Source organism: Hemitrygon akajei, chromosome 25 (assembly GCF_048418815.1).
Source record: "Hemitrygon akajei chromosome 25, sHemAka1.3, whole genome shotgun sequence".
Taxonomy (NCBI): domain Eukaryota; kingdom Metazoa; phylum Chordata; class Chondrichthyes; order Myliobatiformes; family Dasyatidae; genus Hemitrygon; species Hemitrygon akajei.
In genome coordinates, this window is record NC_133148.1 from 8,352,781 (window position 1) to 8,368,733 (window position 15,953).

The following is a 15,953-nucleotide window of genomic DNA, read 5'->3' on the forward strand; positions in this document are numbered from 1 at the left end:
TTTCCCCAGGGCTGAATTAGCTAGCACAAGAGGGTGTAGTTTTAAGGTGCTTGGAAGTAGGTACAGAGAAGATGTCAGGGGTAAGCTGTTGCTTTTTTTTTATGCAGAGAGTGGTGAGTGCGTGGAATGGGCTGCCGGCAGCGGAAACAATAGGGTCTTTTTAAGAGACTCCTGGATGGCTACATGGAGCTTGGAAAAATAGAGGGCTATGGGTAAAGCCTAGGGTAGTTCTAAGATAGGGACATATTCGGCAAAGCTTTGTGGGCCAAAGGGCCTGTATTGTGCTGTATGTTTTCTATGTTCTATGTTCCATGTTTCTATGTTTGTATCTAGCACCTGCAGTTTTTTGGACTTTTATGAACATCTCAAGGTTTGATTCTCACTAGATCATGTCTTTCTTAAATATTAGTAAATCAGAGATAAGGATTAAACTTCAGTAACTCTAACATACCGAATAGGCGCAATGCTTGAATGAGCTCTTGTTGCAGTATGTTAAAATGCAAAGAACATCAGTAAGATGCAAAGCCAAAAATGTCAATGTTAAAGCTATCATGGTGGAAAGTATTTTTAAATGGCCTTTAGGCTTATCTTAAAATCATCTGAAGTTAACAGCTCCTAAGTGTGCAGTTACAAAATACTGGAAATCCATGAATACTTCCACTCTTACCAATGTGATATCTCTGGAGGCAGCAGCAGCACTCATGTGCAAACTTGGTTGCCGTATAGAGCTGCTACAGTCTAAGGCCCGAGCAAACGTCCCAACAGATCTGCAAGAGATGGAGAAGAGGCAAAGCCATTAAGCAGACTATACACGTATTAGAAACAGCTCCTTTTACAGGGACATAATTCCACCCAAGTGAATAAATGATAATTCATGCAATACATAAAGAAAACCATCCTGCTAACAGTGGGGCAATACTGCAGGCAACTTGCCCCAACCCCCTTGTTAAAACAATTAAAATTTGCTAGGGAAGAACATTAAGCATTTCTGGATAGCATGGCTAAGTGAGAAATTATTGCTATGACACATTATTAGCTAATTAAAACATCTGAAATAGAGAGTTTTTCTTTCAGGGTCCATGTTAGCTGTCCAACAAAAGTAGCAGGCCTCAAGTTTCCTAAAGACACCATTTCCCACGGAGGTCCCTCCAAATACAAACATACTATTTTCAAAATAATTTGCATTTCCTGCCAGTCATGACCTCACATTTTCCAACTTTTATTCTATTTTTCATGCTGTCACCCATTCACTTTAGCTTTTCAGTATCCTGAAACCTTCTTATGTCCTTCTCAGTGCCTACACCGCTACTTAACTCTGTTCATCAGCAAACTTTGATATATTACTTGGTCCTTTGCCCCACTAATGGAAACACAGACATTATTAAGCTTTAACTGGAGCCGTATCTTGCACCTTCAGCACTACAGCAATGAATGCAACAGGTGGTTGCCTGAAACCTTTAAGCTCACCGTGCAAGGACTAAAAACTGGTCAATCTGCCTGTCAGTCAATGGACTGTCTGGGTCCCAGATTTTGACTTCAAGTTTTAACTGGTCTCTTTCATCATCTTCATCTGAGGAAATATAACAATACAGATCATGTGTGAATATAGAGAACAGCAAAGAACAGGTTCAGACTACATACTAAATCTGGAAAATGCAACCACAGAAGAGAATTTGGAAAGTGAATTTCTTTGCTTATGTATAATTGCAAATTGTTCATATCAAAAGCAGAAGCAAAACAACAACAGTACTTTTTCAACCCAACAATCAGTCTGCAGCACCATCAACCTTCAAAAGGTTTATGCATTTTTGAGACATGAGCAACAGTGGCAAGGGCAGCATTTATTACCCATCCCTTACTGCCCGTGAGAAGATGGTGAAGGACTTCTGGGAGAAGATATTCCCAAAATGCTGTTAGAGAGAGAGAAACCTATGATGTAGACCTAGCAACAACGAGGAATGGAGATGTAAAAAAATGGAAATGTTAAGATGCAGTGAATCTTAAACAAGAACGAAGCTGTGCTCCATACACTGCCTTGACAATGAAGGGTGCATTTTCTGCAAGGTCTGCTCAGAGAAGCCTAGACAAATCTCTGCACTTTATTTTAAGTTCAAGTTTATTTGTCATTCAACCATATACAGGAATACAACCAAATGAAATGGCATTTTTCTGGGGTCAAGGTGCAAAACACAAAACCACAGAAACACACACATAACTATGATATCTAAAAAACAAACAAAACAGCCTAAGTGACTGAGTGCCACAGCCTGTAGACTGACAGTACATGGATCTTGACCTGGAACGTTTCCGCAAGAACAGCCAGCAGCAATTCCTTAGATCGCACAACTCAGCTGCAGTCAAACACAATCCAGCTCATCTCCCACCAAGCCAACACTGGAAGGCACCACCAATGGGAGGAGACAGCTCCAACCCAGTATGGAATCCAGTGGCACAGAGTCAGCTCCTTCCTCAGTGGCCGCAACAGGTGGCTCCGAGGCATGAATGAGGCCTGGTCTGCGCCACAACCAAGGCCAGGCAGCTCTCCCGCCATTGGTTTCGCCGGTGAATTAGTAAATCAGACACTGTGTTCTATATTACCAATATCCAGCATGATCTTGCAATCACAACAAAATCATCTAACACAGTCTCTTGGATCGTGCACTGCCTCTGTGCACTGCTGACCTCCTTTCCTGGGTGGCTGATGCAGATTCAGACATGGTACACAAGTCTAGCTGCATAACTATCAAGCAACTTGCTAGTAGGGTAGACCTACAGTACTTGATGTCCTTAATAACCAACAGTGGCTTGTGATTGTGAAAACAAATGTAAAGGGCAAACAATCACTCCTTTGGTTGGATCTAGAGAGGATGCTGCGCGAGAGCGCACCGCTATCTTAGTGGAAGCATAAAAGGAAAATTATATGGATGATACGCAGTGCAATCATGATAATTCAATGGTGAATGGAAATTTAGAATTGGGTGCAAATCCAGCAGGCTACTGGTATTGAACTTCTTGGGAATTATTGGAACAACACTTATTCATGCAAGAGGGCATTCCAACATGCTCTTGGCTTATGTTTTGTGGAATTGTTCTGAGATGCAAAATACTGGATCCCTCAGAGCAGAGTACTCAGCTTCAGACTTATTATTATAATATCACTACACTTCCAACTCTGCCACCTAGAATACTGATGGAATGGGACTCTGTGATGGTAATGCCATTGCATAACAAAAGCAAGTTGTTGAAGATAATGATTGCATAATACTTTTATGGAGCAGTAGTTACCCATTATCATCAGCCTATGTCAAAGTGGTGTCTTGGTCTCAATGCATGCGTGTATAAAGTCTTGAGTCGAATTGAACATCTAATAGCAGTTTATCTAAATTGCTTATCAACTGTGACCTCTCAGTTAAGTGAAGATCTAACTAATTTGATTGAATTCTTGGAAGGGGTAACCAAGTGTGTGTCTCCCCTTTCATCCACACATATGAAGGACATTATATGTGGAAGTGAACATGACTGAGATTTGATCATCCAATTTTATATGGATATGGGACTAGTTGAATGGCTTAGTTCTTGTACTGAAACATGTTTGTTGGGTGTCCCTCCCACAGACATAGATCCAGAACAAGGCAACAAAACCTTGAAATCCTATTCAGAATAAATGTAATACTTACTTTTGTATTGTTAATACCCACCTTCTTTGAGCAGGTCAGGGATATCCGCTTGGTATCTGGGACCAACACGGATCTCACCTTTATCTGCCAGCAGAGTTTTCTGTTGTGGATCATAAACTAGGCAATAAAAAAAGGAGTCCTGAAAGAAAAGAAGAAAGGTTATCCTGAATGATAGACTAATATGATAACATCTTCCCTCTCTGGGTAAAAGCAGCTCATAACCTGCAACATTCCCTCATGCTCCAAAGCAGAGGATGATGATCCAGGTCTGTAATTGTCTCAGTGAGAAAACCTACCCTGGGATGGGTCTTCTCCAGTGGGGAGATATTCATGAGCCCGCACTCCTTTCCTCATAATTTGAGGTTCTTACTCAAAACCCACAGGACACACTCACAAAATGAACAATTCTCTCATTGGCTCCATTAACAATTACCATTTTCCCATGTCATCACTTTTATTTGTGAACTGTGCACGTGTAGTGAACTACATAGATTACTCTTAGATAGGTACATGGAGCTTAGAAAACAAGAGGGCTATACGCTAGGGAACTTCTAGGCAGTTTCTAGAGTAGGTTACATGGAGAGCAAAACATGGTGGGCCAAAGGGCCTGTAACGTGCTGTAGGTTTCTATGTTCTACGTACAAGCTAATGCAGCCTGCTACACATTCCAAAGGCATAGATCATAGATTTCTCCAACCGTTAAAAAAAAATTCCATACCCTCACCTCTTCTTCTGTTCCCACTCTGACCTTTTACCTCTCTTCTCACCTGCCTATCACCTCTCCTGGGTACCCTCCTTCTTCCCCTTCTCCTATGGCCCACTCTCCTCTCCTATCAGATTCTTTCCTCTCCAGAACTTTGCTTTCCTCCCCAGCTATCACCTTCTGGCTATCCTCTTTTCCCTCCCCCAACTTTTTATTCTGGCATCTTCCCCCTTCCTTTCCAGTCCTGAAGAAGGATCTCAGTCCAAAACAAACTGATGTTAATAGATGCTGCTTGACATGCTGAATTCTTCCTGCATTTTGTGTGTTACTTTAGCAAATGTTTCTTTTAAACTCCTTGGTTTAATAGGCAAAACTGGATATTCACAACCACCTTCCTCATTGTGTTATGTGCACATGTACCTTTATAGGACTAAGTAGACTACGTGAGGAAGTGAACTACAATCCGAAGGAACAGCAGAGGGATATGAGTGTTAGGCTGCCTATGTTAGTCTGAATTGCGTGCATTAATAGAGTCTTCAGATGTCTTGCACACATGTATTAACTTGTGTCAGGTATTGTGCTTCTTTATAGCAGTCCCCTCGCAGCTTTGTTAATAACATTTAATTGGAAAATAACCAGTACTGTGCTGCTGCCACAGAACAAACACCAACATCATGAGACAGTTATATTATCATCAATAATGTTTACTGATAATTCAATTGTTTACTGCATACTAATTGCCACAGATGCGCACATACACATGAGCTGAAGATGCATGAGTTTATGGCTACTGTATATGCATCAAAGTCAATGAAAGGAATGGGTACGGCACAGGGTAGGCAAAAAGGGTCATCGAAAGTTTGAGGTAATATAACTCACTTCCTCTGTGGGACACATAAAAGTAATAAATCTCACCTCTTTCTCCAGATACGAAAAGACTGCTTCAGTTTCATTTAGCAGAGTGACACTGCATTTACCTCTGCAAAGAGATAAAGAGGTCTCTCATTATATTTAAAAACATAAAAATGAAAAATATAATATACTGTCAGAATACTGTCAGCATGCCTTTGTCCAAGATCATCAATGTACCCATCAAATACTTCAAGAGTTAAACCTTACCCAAGTTACAAACACTGCCATTTACAAGGCAATAGCTTATTGTTTTCTGGGTACTTCCAAAAGAATTCATATAGTGTTGCTGACAACCATGAAAACAGACTATCATCCAGAATGAGTTAACTAGATGTGGAATATGACTACATAATTTAGAAAACAAGATCAAAATAATAGTTTTTATTTGTCTCAGCTGCTACAAGGGATTCAAAGTTTAAATTTGAAATATGGTTATTTAGAGATAAAGGCGCCATTTACCAGAGTCAGATAATGAGTTTTATAAAGGGAGAAACTACCTACACTTCTTAGGGTTGAAGTTTTTATCAACAGATCAGATCGAAATTCTACTATCATACTTCATCTAGTCGAGAATGATAGAGGACAATTAAGTAGATTAGGATAGTGGGGGGAGAGATGGGAGAAGTTTAAAGAATATTCCCATCCTCAACCAATGCATGCGAGCCACAAAGAGGTGAGACAAGATGGCTTCCTCTGAGATCTCCACCATCACAGAACCAGCCAGCAACCAATTTGCTTCACTCTATATCATATCAAGGAACAGCTGAGAGAATGGATACAGCAAAAGCTACTGGATCTTTTGATAGCCTAGTAACAGTATTGAACACTTGTCCTTAAAAAACTTGTGTACCTCTAGATAAACTACTCTGGTACATTAATCAGGTAGATTTGATTTATTAATTAATTAATTAATTAAGAGATGGAGCTCAGAATAGGCCTCTCCAATCCTTTGAGCCACGCTGCTTTGAGCCCTGCCAACCCCGCTTTAACCCTAACCGAACCATAGGTCAATTTACAGTGACCAATTAACCTATCCAGTACATCTTTGGACTGTCGGAGGAAACTGGAGCACCCAGAGAAAACCCACGCATGCCATGGAGAGGGCCTACAGAGGATGCCAGTATTGAACTCCAATACCCCAAGCTGTAATAGTGTCATGCTAACCACTGTGGTGCCCAGATGCTAGTGTTACAGTGTGGAAAATTGCTGAGATCTGTCCTATTACAAAAAGCAAGACAAATCCAAAGTAGCTAATGGCTGCCCAGTCTACTTTCAATCAAACTGAAAGAAGTTATTCACTAATTATCTACTCAGCAATGCCCACCCAGTCTGCATTTACCAGGACTACTCAGCTTCAGATCTCAAGAGTTTTGGGCCAAACATAGATCAGGCAGAATTCAAGAGGTAACTTGAGAGTGATATCTTGCCGAGTTATCATCAGTCCCTGGGAAAACATATTAATGATCAAAGGGAAAACATTCTCATAAATGGTGGGGGTTGTTGGAAGTCAATCATCCCAGTATCAGATTGGCTTCGGAGTTCCATGGGACAATTTGAGGACCTCTCTTGCGTCAACAAGGTCAACAGAGGGAGAGCTTGCTGATAACTGCACAAAGTTCAATCCCATTTACAACTCCTCACTTGCCTGGCTGAGTATAGTGCCAAGAACACCATCTTGGACAAAGCAAACCTCTCAACATACACCCCATCCACCAGAGTAAACATATATTCTCTTCACCACAAAGTGCATTGTGCCCCCTATACCCACAGTTAGAGTAAATAGATAATTTTACCTTCCTCCCAGAGTCGCTATCATCTCAAATTTGCATCAATTAATTTGATTCACTCTGCATTTTTATCAAGAGCTGGCTGAGGACACCCAATACTGTAAAGGCAATGGGACTATAGACAACATCCCGGTCCTCCAGACGTATCCTTGCTGTAACCAAGCTGTTTCAGTCCAGTTACAACATTCATGCCCTGTTCAAGAAAAGCAGGACAGAGCCAGTCCATCTAATTACTATCCAATTGATCAATCTTAATCAACAGCAGAGGCATTCATGTCAGTGCTATCAACCAGGCAACACTTATTCATCAATAATCTGCATAAATATGCTCAATTTGAGTTCATTTAGCGCACTAAAATGAAGTCCAACAAGACTTGAGTTGTAGGGGGATGAGAACCAGAGCACTAGAACAGACAGGTTCTAGATAGGTTATGGATTCAGACGTCGTTAAGACCTCAGGCAAAGTCAGGAAGCAGGACCATAAGACATAGGAGCAGAATCCGGCCATTTTGCCCATCAAGTCTGAGAATGCTGTGACTAATGTTCTGAGAAGTGATTATTTTGATGCAAGTGGTATTGTAGGAAAGGCAGATGAGTTCAGGGCATGGTTCAACACATGCAATTATGATATTGTACCCACTAATGAGTCTTGGTTGCAGGAGAGGCAGGACTGGCAGCACAATATTCTGGGATTCCGTTGTTTTAGAAATGATAGAGTGGTAGGAATGGCATAACTAGTCAGGGAAAATGTCATGGCAATGCTCAGTCAAGACAGACTACAGAATTTGTCTAGTGAAGTTTTATGAGTGGAACTTAAGGAATAACAAAGGTTTGACCACATTAATGGGACTATATTATAGACAACCCAACAGTCCACAGACAGTTGCAAGAAATGTAGGTTGTGATAATAGGCAATTTTATCTTGCCACATATTGACAGGAACTCCCATACTGTAAAACAACCAGATGGAAAAGTTTGTCAAACGTGTTGAGGAAAGTTTCCTTAATGAGTACACAGAAGTCCCAATGAGAGAGTGTGCAATACTTGATCTATTAAGGAATGAGACAGGGTAGGTAACAGAAGTTGCGCAGGGGAGCACTTTTCAGCTAGTGATCATAACGCCATTAGATTCAAGGTAATTATGGAAAAGGGTAGGTCTGGTCCCTGGGTTGAGATTCTAAACTGGAGAGAGGCCAACTTTGATGATATCAGAAAGGATCTGGCAAATGTGGAATGGGACAGACTGTCTTCTGGCAAAGGTGTACCTGGTAAATGGGAGGCCTTCAAAAGTGAAATTTTGAGAGCACAAAGCTACAAACTTACTAAGTGCTTGTCAGGATAAAAGACAAGGATAACAGGTTCAGAGAACCCTGTTCTTTGAGAGATATTAAGGCCCTGATTAAGAGAGAAAAAAAGAACTGCATAGCAAATATAGGCAGGTAGGAACAAATGAGTATAAGAAATGCAAGAGAATGCTCTAGCAGACAAGGTGAAGGAGAATCCTAAGGGCTTCTACAGATATGTTGAGAGCAAAGGACAAAATTGGTCCTCTGGAACAATAATCTATGCAAGGAGCAAAAAGAGAAGGGGGATTTCTTAAATGGATTTTTTTTTGCATCTCTATTTACTCAGAAGACAGATACAGTCTACAGAGTTGATGCAAAGCAGCAGCGAGGTTATGGACTCTATACAGGCTTGTGTGAGGATTTTGCTGGGTCCGGAGGATCTGAGTGAAAAGGAAGATTGAATAGGTTTAAAATTTACTTGGTAGAACATAGAAGATGGAAGGGAGATTTGATAGATGTATATGAAATGATGAGGGGTATAGATGAGGTAAATGCAGGCAGGAGGTTCTGTGAGACAACAAGTGGTCATGGGTTACAGGTGAAAGGTGAATTATTAAAGGGGAACATGAGGATGAACTGCCAGTGCAGTTGGTGAATGCAAATTCAATTTCAACATTTAAGAGGAGTTTAGATAAGTACATAGATGGGATGGATATGGAGGCTAAGGTTTGGCTGCAGGTCAATGGGACCAGGCATACCTTATGAAAACAGGTCGAGTGAACTTGGCCTTTTCTCCTTGGAGGGACGGAGGATGAGAGATGACCTGATGGAGGTGTATAAGATGATGAGAGGCATTGATCATGTAGATAGTTAGAGGCTTTGCCCCAGGGCTGAAATGGTTGCCACAAGAGGACACAGGTTTAAGGTGCTGGGGAGTAGGTACAGAGGAGATGTCAAGGGTAAGTTTTTTTTACCCAGAGAGTGGTGAGTGTGTGGAATGCGCTGCTGGCAATGGTGGTAGAGGTGAATATGATAGGGTCTTTTAAGAGACTTTTAGGTAGGTACATGGAGCTTAGAAAGATAGAGGGCTATGGAGAAGTAATTTCTAAGGTAGGGACATGTTTGGTACAGCTTTGTGGGCTGAAGGGCCTGTATCGTGCTGTGGGTTTTCTATGTTTCTATGAATCCTCTCCAACAGACTGGCTACCACTAATGTAAAAGACTCACTAATTTATAACTCCCAGGATTAATTCTATCACTACTCTTGAACAAAGAAATAACACTTGCCGCCATCCAATCCTGTGGCCAGTGAGGATGCAAAGGTCATTGCCAAAGGAGCAGCAATCTCTTCCCTCGCTTCCTGTTGTAACGTAGGGTACACTGCCTCAAGCTCAAGGACTTCATCTGGACCCAATTCACACTCCCAAGTTCATGCCTAATGGCATGATAATTCTCCCTCCTCCCAATTAAATACCTTTCCAGACCATCCATTGCTGTCCAAAGCTATGTTAAAGGTCGGGAGTTATGGTCATGGTCTCTGAAATCCTCATCCACTGAGAGATTAATCACCTGACTAAGTTCATTACTTAATACTAGATCGAGTATGGCCTCTTCTCTAGTTGACCTGTCGATATATTGTGTTAGGAATCCTTCCTGGACACCGAACTAATTCTGCCCCATCTAAACCATTTGCACTAAAGATGCGCAAATAATATTAAGGAAATTGAGTCACCTGTGACAATAACCAGTGATATTTGCACCTTTCCAAATTTGTCCCCCAATCTGCTCCCCTGTGTCTCTGTTTCTGGGGGGGGAAGGCCTTATGGAATACTCCCAATGGAGTGGTTATTCCTTTCCTGTTTCTGACTCAGCAATCTCAAGACAGCCTTTTTCTGCATCAATGATTCTATCCCTGATTAGCTACGTCATGCCCCACCATCTTTCACCTTCCACATGTCCCTTTCAAAACATCTAGCCACCACTCCTGACCTTATGACCACCAAGTGTCTGTAATGGCCACAACATTGTAGTTCCATGTGCTGACCCATGCTCTAAGTGTATTACCCTTGTTCCTGTACTTCATGCATTAAAAAGACATTTCAACCTATCCAATTGAGGGAATTATGCCACTATCAACCTTCCTCACAGTATCTCTGCATCAACCTTTATAGAAATTGCTCCATCCTCTGACCCATCACTTTGGCACCCATTCCCCTGCCAAACTGTACCCCTACAGCTCTGGGAAAACCGGCCCGAGGATATTGCTCCTCTTGGAGCCCCATTGTAACCTGTCCCTTTTGTAGAGGCCATACCTTCTCCAGAAAAGATCACAATGATCCACAAACCTGAAACACTACACCTCACTAATTCTTCAGCCACACATTCAGCTGCCATATCATCCTGTTCTTGTCTTCACTGGCACTCGGCACAGTCAGAAACCCATAGTACTGTATACTAACACTCTAAGGTACTGCTTTTCAGCTTCCTATATTCACTCTTCATCCCTTTCTTACCCATGTCATAGATACCAATATGTATAGTCGACCCTCCTTATCTGTGGGGGGATTGGTTCCGGGAACCCCCGCAGATACCAGAAAACGCAGATACTGAAGTCCCTTATTTAACCTGTCTTAGTGCGGTGGACTTTAGGACCCGGCGGAGCTCAGGACCCACCACCCGCAATGTTTCTGTTCCATTGACGAAAAACGATCACAATTGAAAATAAAGTGGAAATAATAAAGCGGAAAGAGGTGACACACTATCAGTCACTGGAAAAGTGTTAGGCTACAGTTGATCAACAATTGGAACAATTTTAAAGGATAAAGTGAGAATAATGGAGCATGTGAAAGGCCCTGCCTCGATGAAAGCTACAATTATTACTAAGCAACACAGTGGTTTAATTATTGAAATACATATATGTCTTAATTGTTTTATATGCATAGAAAGTTAAAATATATACTATATACTAACACAAACGTTGACTAACTGACGCTAAATAATACTGGATTTACCTGTTCCGACTTAAGAGAACTTCCGGGGTTTTTTTTCAATCCCTGATCCGTGGTAACCTATGCATATTCTCCCATATACTTTAAAATATCTCTAGATTACTTATAATACCTAATACAATGCAAATGCTATGTGAATAGTTGTTATACTGTATTGTTTAGGGAATAAAGACAAGAAAAAAAAGTCTGTACATGCTCAAACAATAAGTGCTGGAGAGAGAACTACCGTGTTTTCCCGATCCACGGTTGGTTGAATCCGTGCATGCAGAACCTGCGGATAAGAGTACCGACTGTACCACAATTCTGATTGCTCACCCTCCCCTTTAAGAATGCTGCTGTCATCTGAGATATTATCCCTGACCTGGCACCTGGGAGGCAACATGCCATCCAGGAGTCTTTTACATCCATAAATCTCCTGCCTGTTCCCCTAACAACTGAATCCCCTATCCTTCTTTCACCCTTCTCTTCTGAGCTACTGAGCCAGACTCAATGCCACAGACCTGGTCACTGCAGCTATCCCCTGGTAGGTCGTTGCCTCCCAAAAATATCCAAAGCAGTACACTTGTTATTAAGGGGAATGGCCACAGGCATACTCTACCATCAACTTATTCCCTTCCCCTCTGCTGACAAAACACTCAGCTACTTGCCTCCTGCAACTTAGATGTAAAGGCCTCCCTGTAGTTCCAACTTATGAACTCATTCCCCCAAATGATCAGTAGATCATCCAGCTCCAGCTCCCTATCGCAATCTGTAAGGAACTGCCCCATGATGCATTTCTCAGAGATTTTGCAATCAGGGAGACAAAGTCTTTCAGACCTCCCACATCTTGCAAAAAGGAGCACACCACTTCCCTGGGATCCATCTCACTACTCTACCTAGGAACTAATAAAGAAAAAAAAAGAAACTTGACAGAAATCTCAAAGTAGACTCAGCAGCTTCGCGCCAAAGCCTTACTCTTTGAGAAGCATTAAGACCCAAACAACATTCAGCCCTGAAATGAAAATTGGCAAGTAATGTTTGTAATACGAGTTGCAGACAATGATCACCCCAAAAAAGACATTCTTACCAACAAAATTCAAGTTGCAAGATGCATTTATAACAATAAGTAGAATATAAAAAGAACCCATCTCTTCACCAAAGACTAAACAAAAATAGATAAGCTGATGAAGAACTTTAGGAACTGAAGTTTAACAGAAAAATTAACACCCTTCTTAAAGGTGTTCAGGAAACAGATTTTTGACAACTATTGTCCACAAAGTGCAAAATTTAGAGCTTTTGTATAAGCTTCAATCCAGAATACTTCATGACAGAAAAACAAAGATTAGTAGAATTGAACTATTAACGTATTCCCATGTAATGGTTTCTCCATCTGAGAACCATTTGAAATGCACTCATTTTTTGCTGTTAGTCAATTCATAAGTTCACTCCAGAAGTTCCTTTGATCTACCAGATCTGTAGCAAGAACTTGTACAAGACAAATTTATCAGCTATCTTGTGAGCAAACATCAACTTTGTTCCTGTGTGTGAGGAGAACCAAGGTTACTGAGACTTCGAAGGTTAAATCAATCCCTTTCAACAGCATTTATTTCCTAAGACAGTTGTTGACAGAACAGCTATGTGTATTCTAATTTTACACTTGTTACTTGTCTTAACTTCATTGTCTTCAGTGATCTGGACAGCAAAATAGCTAGTGATCTGTTTCATATTTATTTAGAGATATTGATGCAGAAAAGGTCCTTTCCACCCCATAAGCCACGCGGCCCAGTAACCCTTCTATTTAACTCCAGTCTAGTCACAGGACAATTTACAATTAACAATTAACCTACTAACCGGTACGATTTGGACTGTGGGAGGAAACCGGATCACCCAGAGGAAACCCATGGGGAGAATGTACACACTCCTTACAGGTGGCACCAAAACTGAATTCCAAACTCCAGCGCCCTTAGCTTAATAGCATCATACTAACCGCTACACTACCGACTGTGGTGCCTCTTACTTGCAGACTCAGGTTATGCTAACTGAAATTTATCATTGGTACAACAAAAGTTTGACATGAGTAAATGCTGTGTAGCATAATAAGATTTCCGTCTTCAGTACTCAGGAAAGCACTGCAGTATTGCACATTATTTTCTTTTTGCATAAAGACAAAGCTGCAACTGTAATTTCTGCCACTGCATTGTCACGTTCCCCAAAGGAGGAATGCAGTAGGTGCTCTTGAAAATATTGGCAATGTTTGGAATTTTCACGTAAAAATAATACAAAGTGTTACTAACCGTATGTGCGTTGCTGGTAAAGATTCGAGTTGCCGTGATAGGAACAGCTCTCGATGCTTCAACTGGTGTTGCTGCTTTTCTGTCAACTGCTGTGGGTTGTCAGTCTCTGCTTCTGTTTCCATTTCCTCCTCCAGATCTTCTGCAGTTTGAAAGAAAGGTTACATCAGCTGTTACTGTATAACACACAAAGCAATCTGACACCTTAAATGTGCTTCACAATGACAAGGTGCATCCAAGGAAGGTGCCAGAGAAACTAAGGTAAGACAAGCCCCTGTCATGTTAGGGCTTTTCAGTGGCATCAATAGTTCCCATCACTGAGCAATTAGTTTCCTACAAGTGGTGGAGAGATTTAAACCAACTCTTGGTATGTTCATAATCACAGGCACTTCTCCAAAGGCAAAAGAAATTTTAGTTCAGAACGATGACTATGTTCCACAATTAACATCATGGGGAGGGGGGGAAGAACTTCACTGCTTACTGTTACTTAATTTCAAAGGAATGGGAGAGCTGAAAAAAGTTGCTATCTATAAGACCAGTTTGAATAGGTGATAGAAATGAATCATCACTGTAATTTGTAAATACAAGGTGACATACTCATGAAAATTACAAGAGATAGAAGCAGAATTGGGCCAATTAAGTCTCCACCATTTCATCATGGCCAATTCATTTTCCCTCTCAACCTCATTCTCCCAACTTTTCCCCATGACCTTTCACGTCCTAACTAATCAAGAATCTATCAACCTCCACCTTAAATATATCCAATCACCTGGCCTCCACAGCCGCCTGTGGGAACAAATTCCACAGATTCACAATCCTCTGGCAAAATAAATTCCTCATCCCCATTCTAAATGGATGCCCCTCTATTCTGAGGCTGTGCCCTCTGGTCCTAATCTCCCCCACTATAGGAAACATCCTTTCAATTAGATCACCCCCCCTCATTCTTCTAAGTTCCAGTGAGTATCGTCCCAGAGCCATCAAACTCACATGCGATAACAGCTTCAAGCTTTCAATCATTTTCGTAAACCCCCTCTGAACCCTCTACAAGGTCAGCACATCCTTTCTTAGATTAGGGGCCCATAACTGCTCACAATATTCCAAGTGAGGCCTTGCCACAGTGCCTCATCATTACCACCTTGCTTCCATATTCTAATCCTCTCAAAATGAATGCTAATATAGTATGTGACTTCCTCACCACTGACTCATCCTGCAAATTAACCTTTAGAAAATCTTGTACGAGGACGCTCAAGTCCCTTTGTAAATCGGATTTTTGGATTTTCTCTGTTTAGAAAATAGTCTACACTCTTGTTCCTTCTGCCTAAGCACCTGACACTGTATTCCATCTGTCACTTATTTGTCCATTCTCTCTATCTGTCTAAGTCCTTCTGCAGGCTCCTTGTAGTCAATGGCCTTCTAAAAGTCCAAGTATACAACATCCACCAATTCTCCTTTGTCTATTCTCTTGTTATTTCTTCAAAGATTCCAACAGATTTGTCAGGCATGCTTTTCCCTGAAGGCTAATTTTATCACGTGATTCCAAGTACCCTGACACCTCATCCTTAACAATCGACTCCAACTTCTTCCCAACCGTTGAGGTCAGCCTAAATAGCTGACAATTTCCTTTTTTCTGCCTCCCTCCCTTCTTGAAGAGTAGAGTGACATTTGCAATTTTCCAGTCTTCTGGCCATGCCAGAATTAAGTGGTTCTTGAAAGATCATTATCAATACCTCCGCAATTTCTTCAACTACCTCTCTCATCCCTAGGGTGTAGTGCATCTAGTCAGGTGACTTACCTACCTTCAGACTTCGCAGCTTCCCAAGCGCCTTCTCCCCAGTAACTGCACTCAGTTCTGCCCCCGACACTCTTGAACTTCGAGAATACTGCTTCCATCTGTTACCATCTGTCGGTTTTTTAAAAATCTTGCCAATCCTCTAACTTCCTAACACCCTCTCACTAATTTTTGCTTTACTATATGCCCTTCTTTTGCTTTTATGTTGGCTTTGACTTCCCTTGTCAGTCACAGTTGTAACATGCTGCCTATAGCAAACTACTTCTTCGGGATCTATTTCTACTGTGCCTTCTGAAAAGCTCCCAGAAATTCCAGCCATTGCTACCATCCCTGCTAGCATCCCCTTCTAATCAACTTTGGCTAACTCCCATCTCATGCCTCTATAATTTCCTTCACTGAAATTATACTTCAGCTTTACCTTTTCAAATTGCAGGGTGAAGTCTTTCATATTATGATCACTGCCTACTAACGGCCCCTTTGCCTTAAGCTCCCAAATCAAATCTGGTTCATTACACAGCACC

The 15,953-nt window shown here is 41.3% G+C and overlaps 1 protein-coding gene across 5 annotated transcripts in view; it reads right to left on the reverse strand.

Moving 5' to 3' along the window:
* The window catches only part of LOC140716364 (metastasis-associated protein MTA1-like), a 172,590-nt gene that overhangs the window by 70,631 nt on the left and 86,006 nt on the right, over positions 1 to 15,953 (reverse strand). For all 5 annotated transcript variants that reach the window (XM_073029028.1, XM_073029029.1, XM_073029027.1 and 2 more), the window contains 5 exons: positions 13,647 to 13,785; positions 5,296 to 5,359; positions 3,699 to 3,816; positions 1,468 to 1,570; positions 668 to 767 (listed from right to left, as the gene is read on the reverse strand). In XM_073029028.1, coding sequence (XP_072885129.1) covers positions 668 to 767; positions 1,468 to 1,570; positions 3,699 to 3,816; positions 5,296 to 5,359; positions 13,647 to 13,785 — 524 coding nt within the window. The remainder of the gene's footprint in view (positions 1 to 667; positions 768 to 1,467; positions 1,571 to 3,698; positions 3,817 to 5,295; positions 5,360 to 13,646; positions 13,786 to 15,953) is intronic.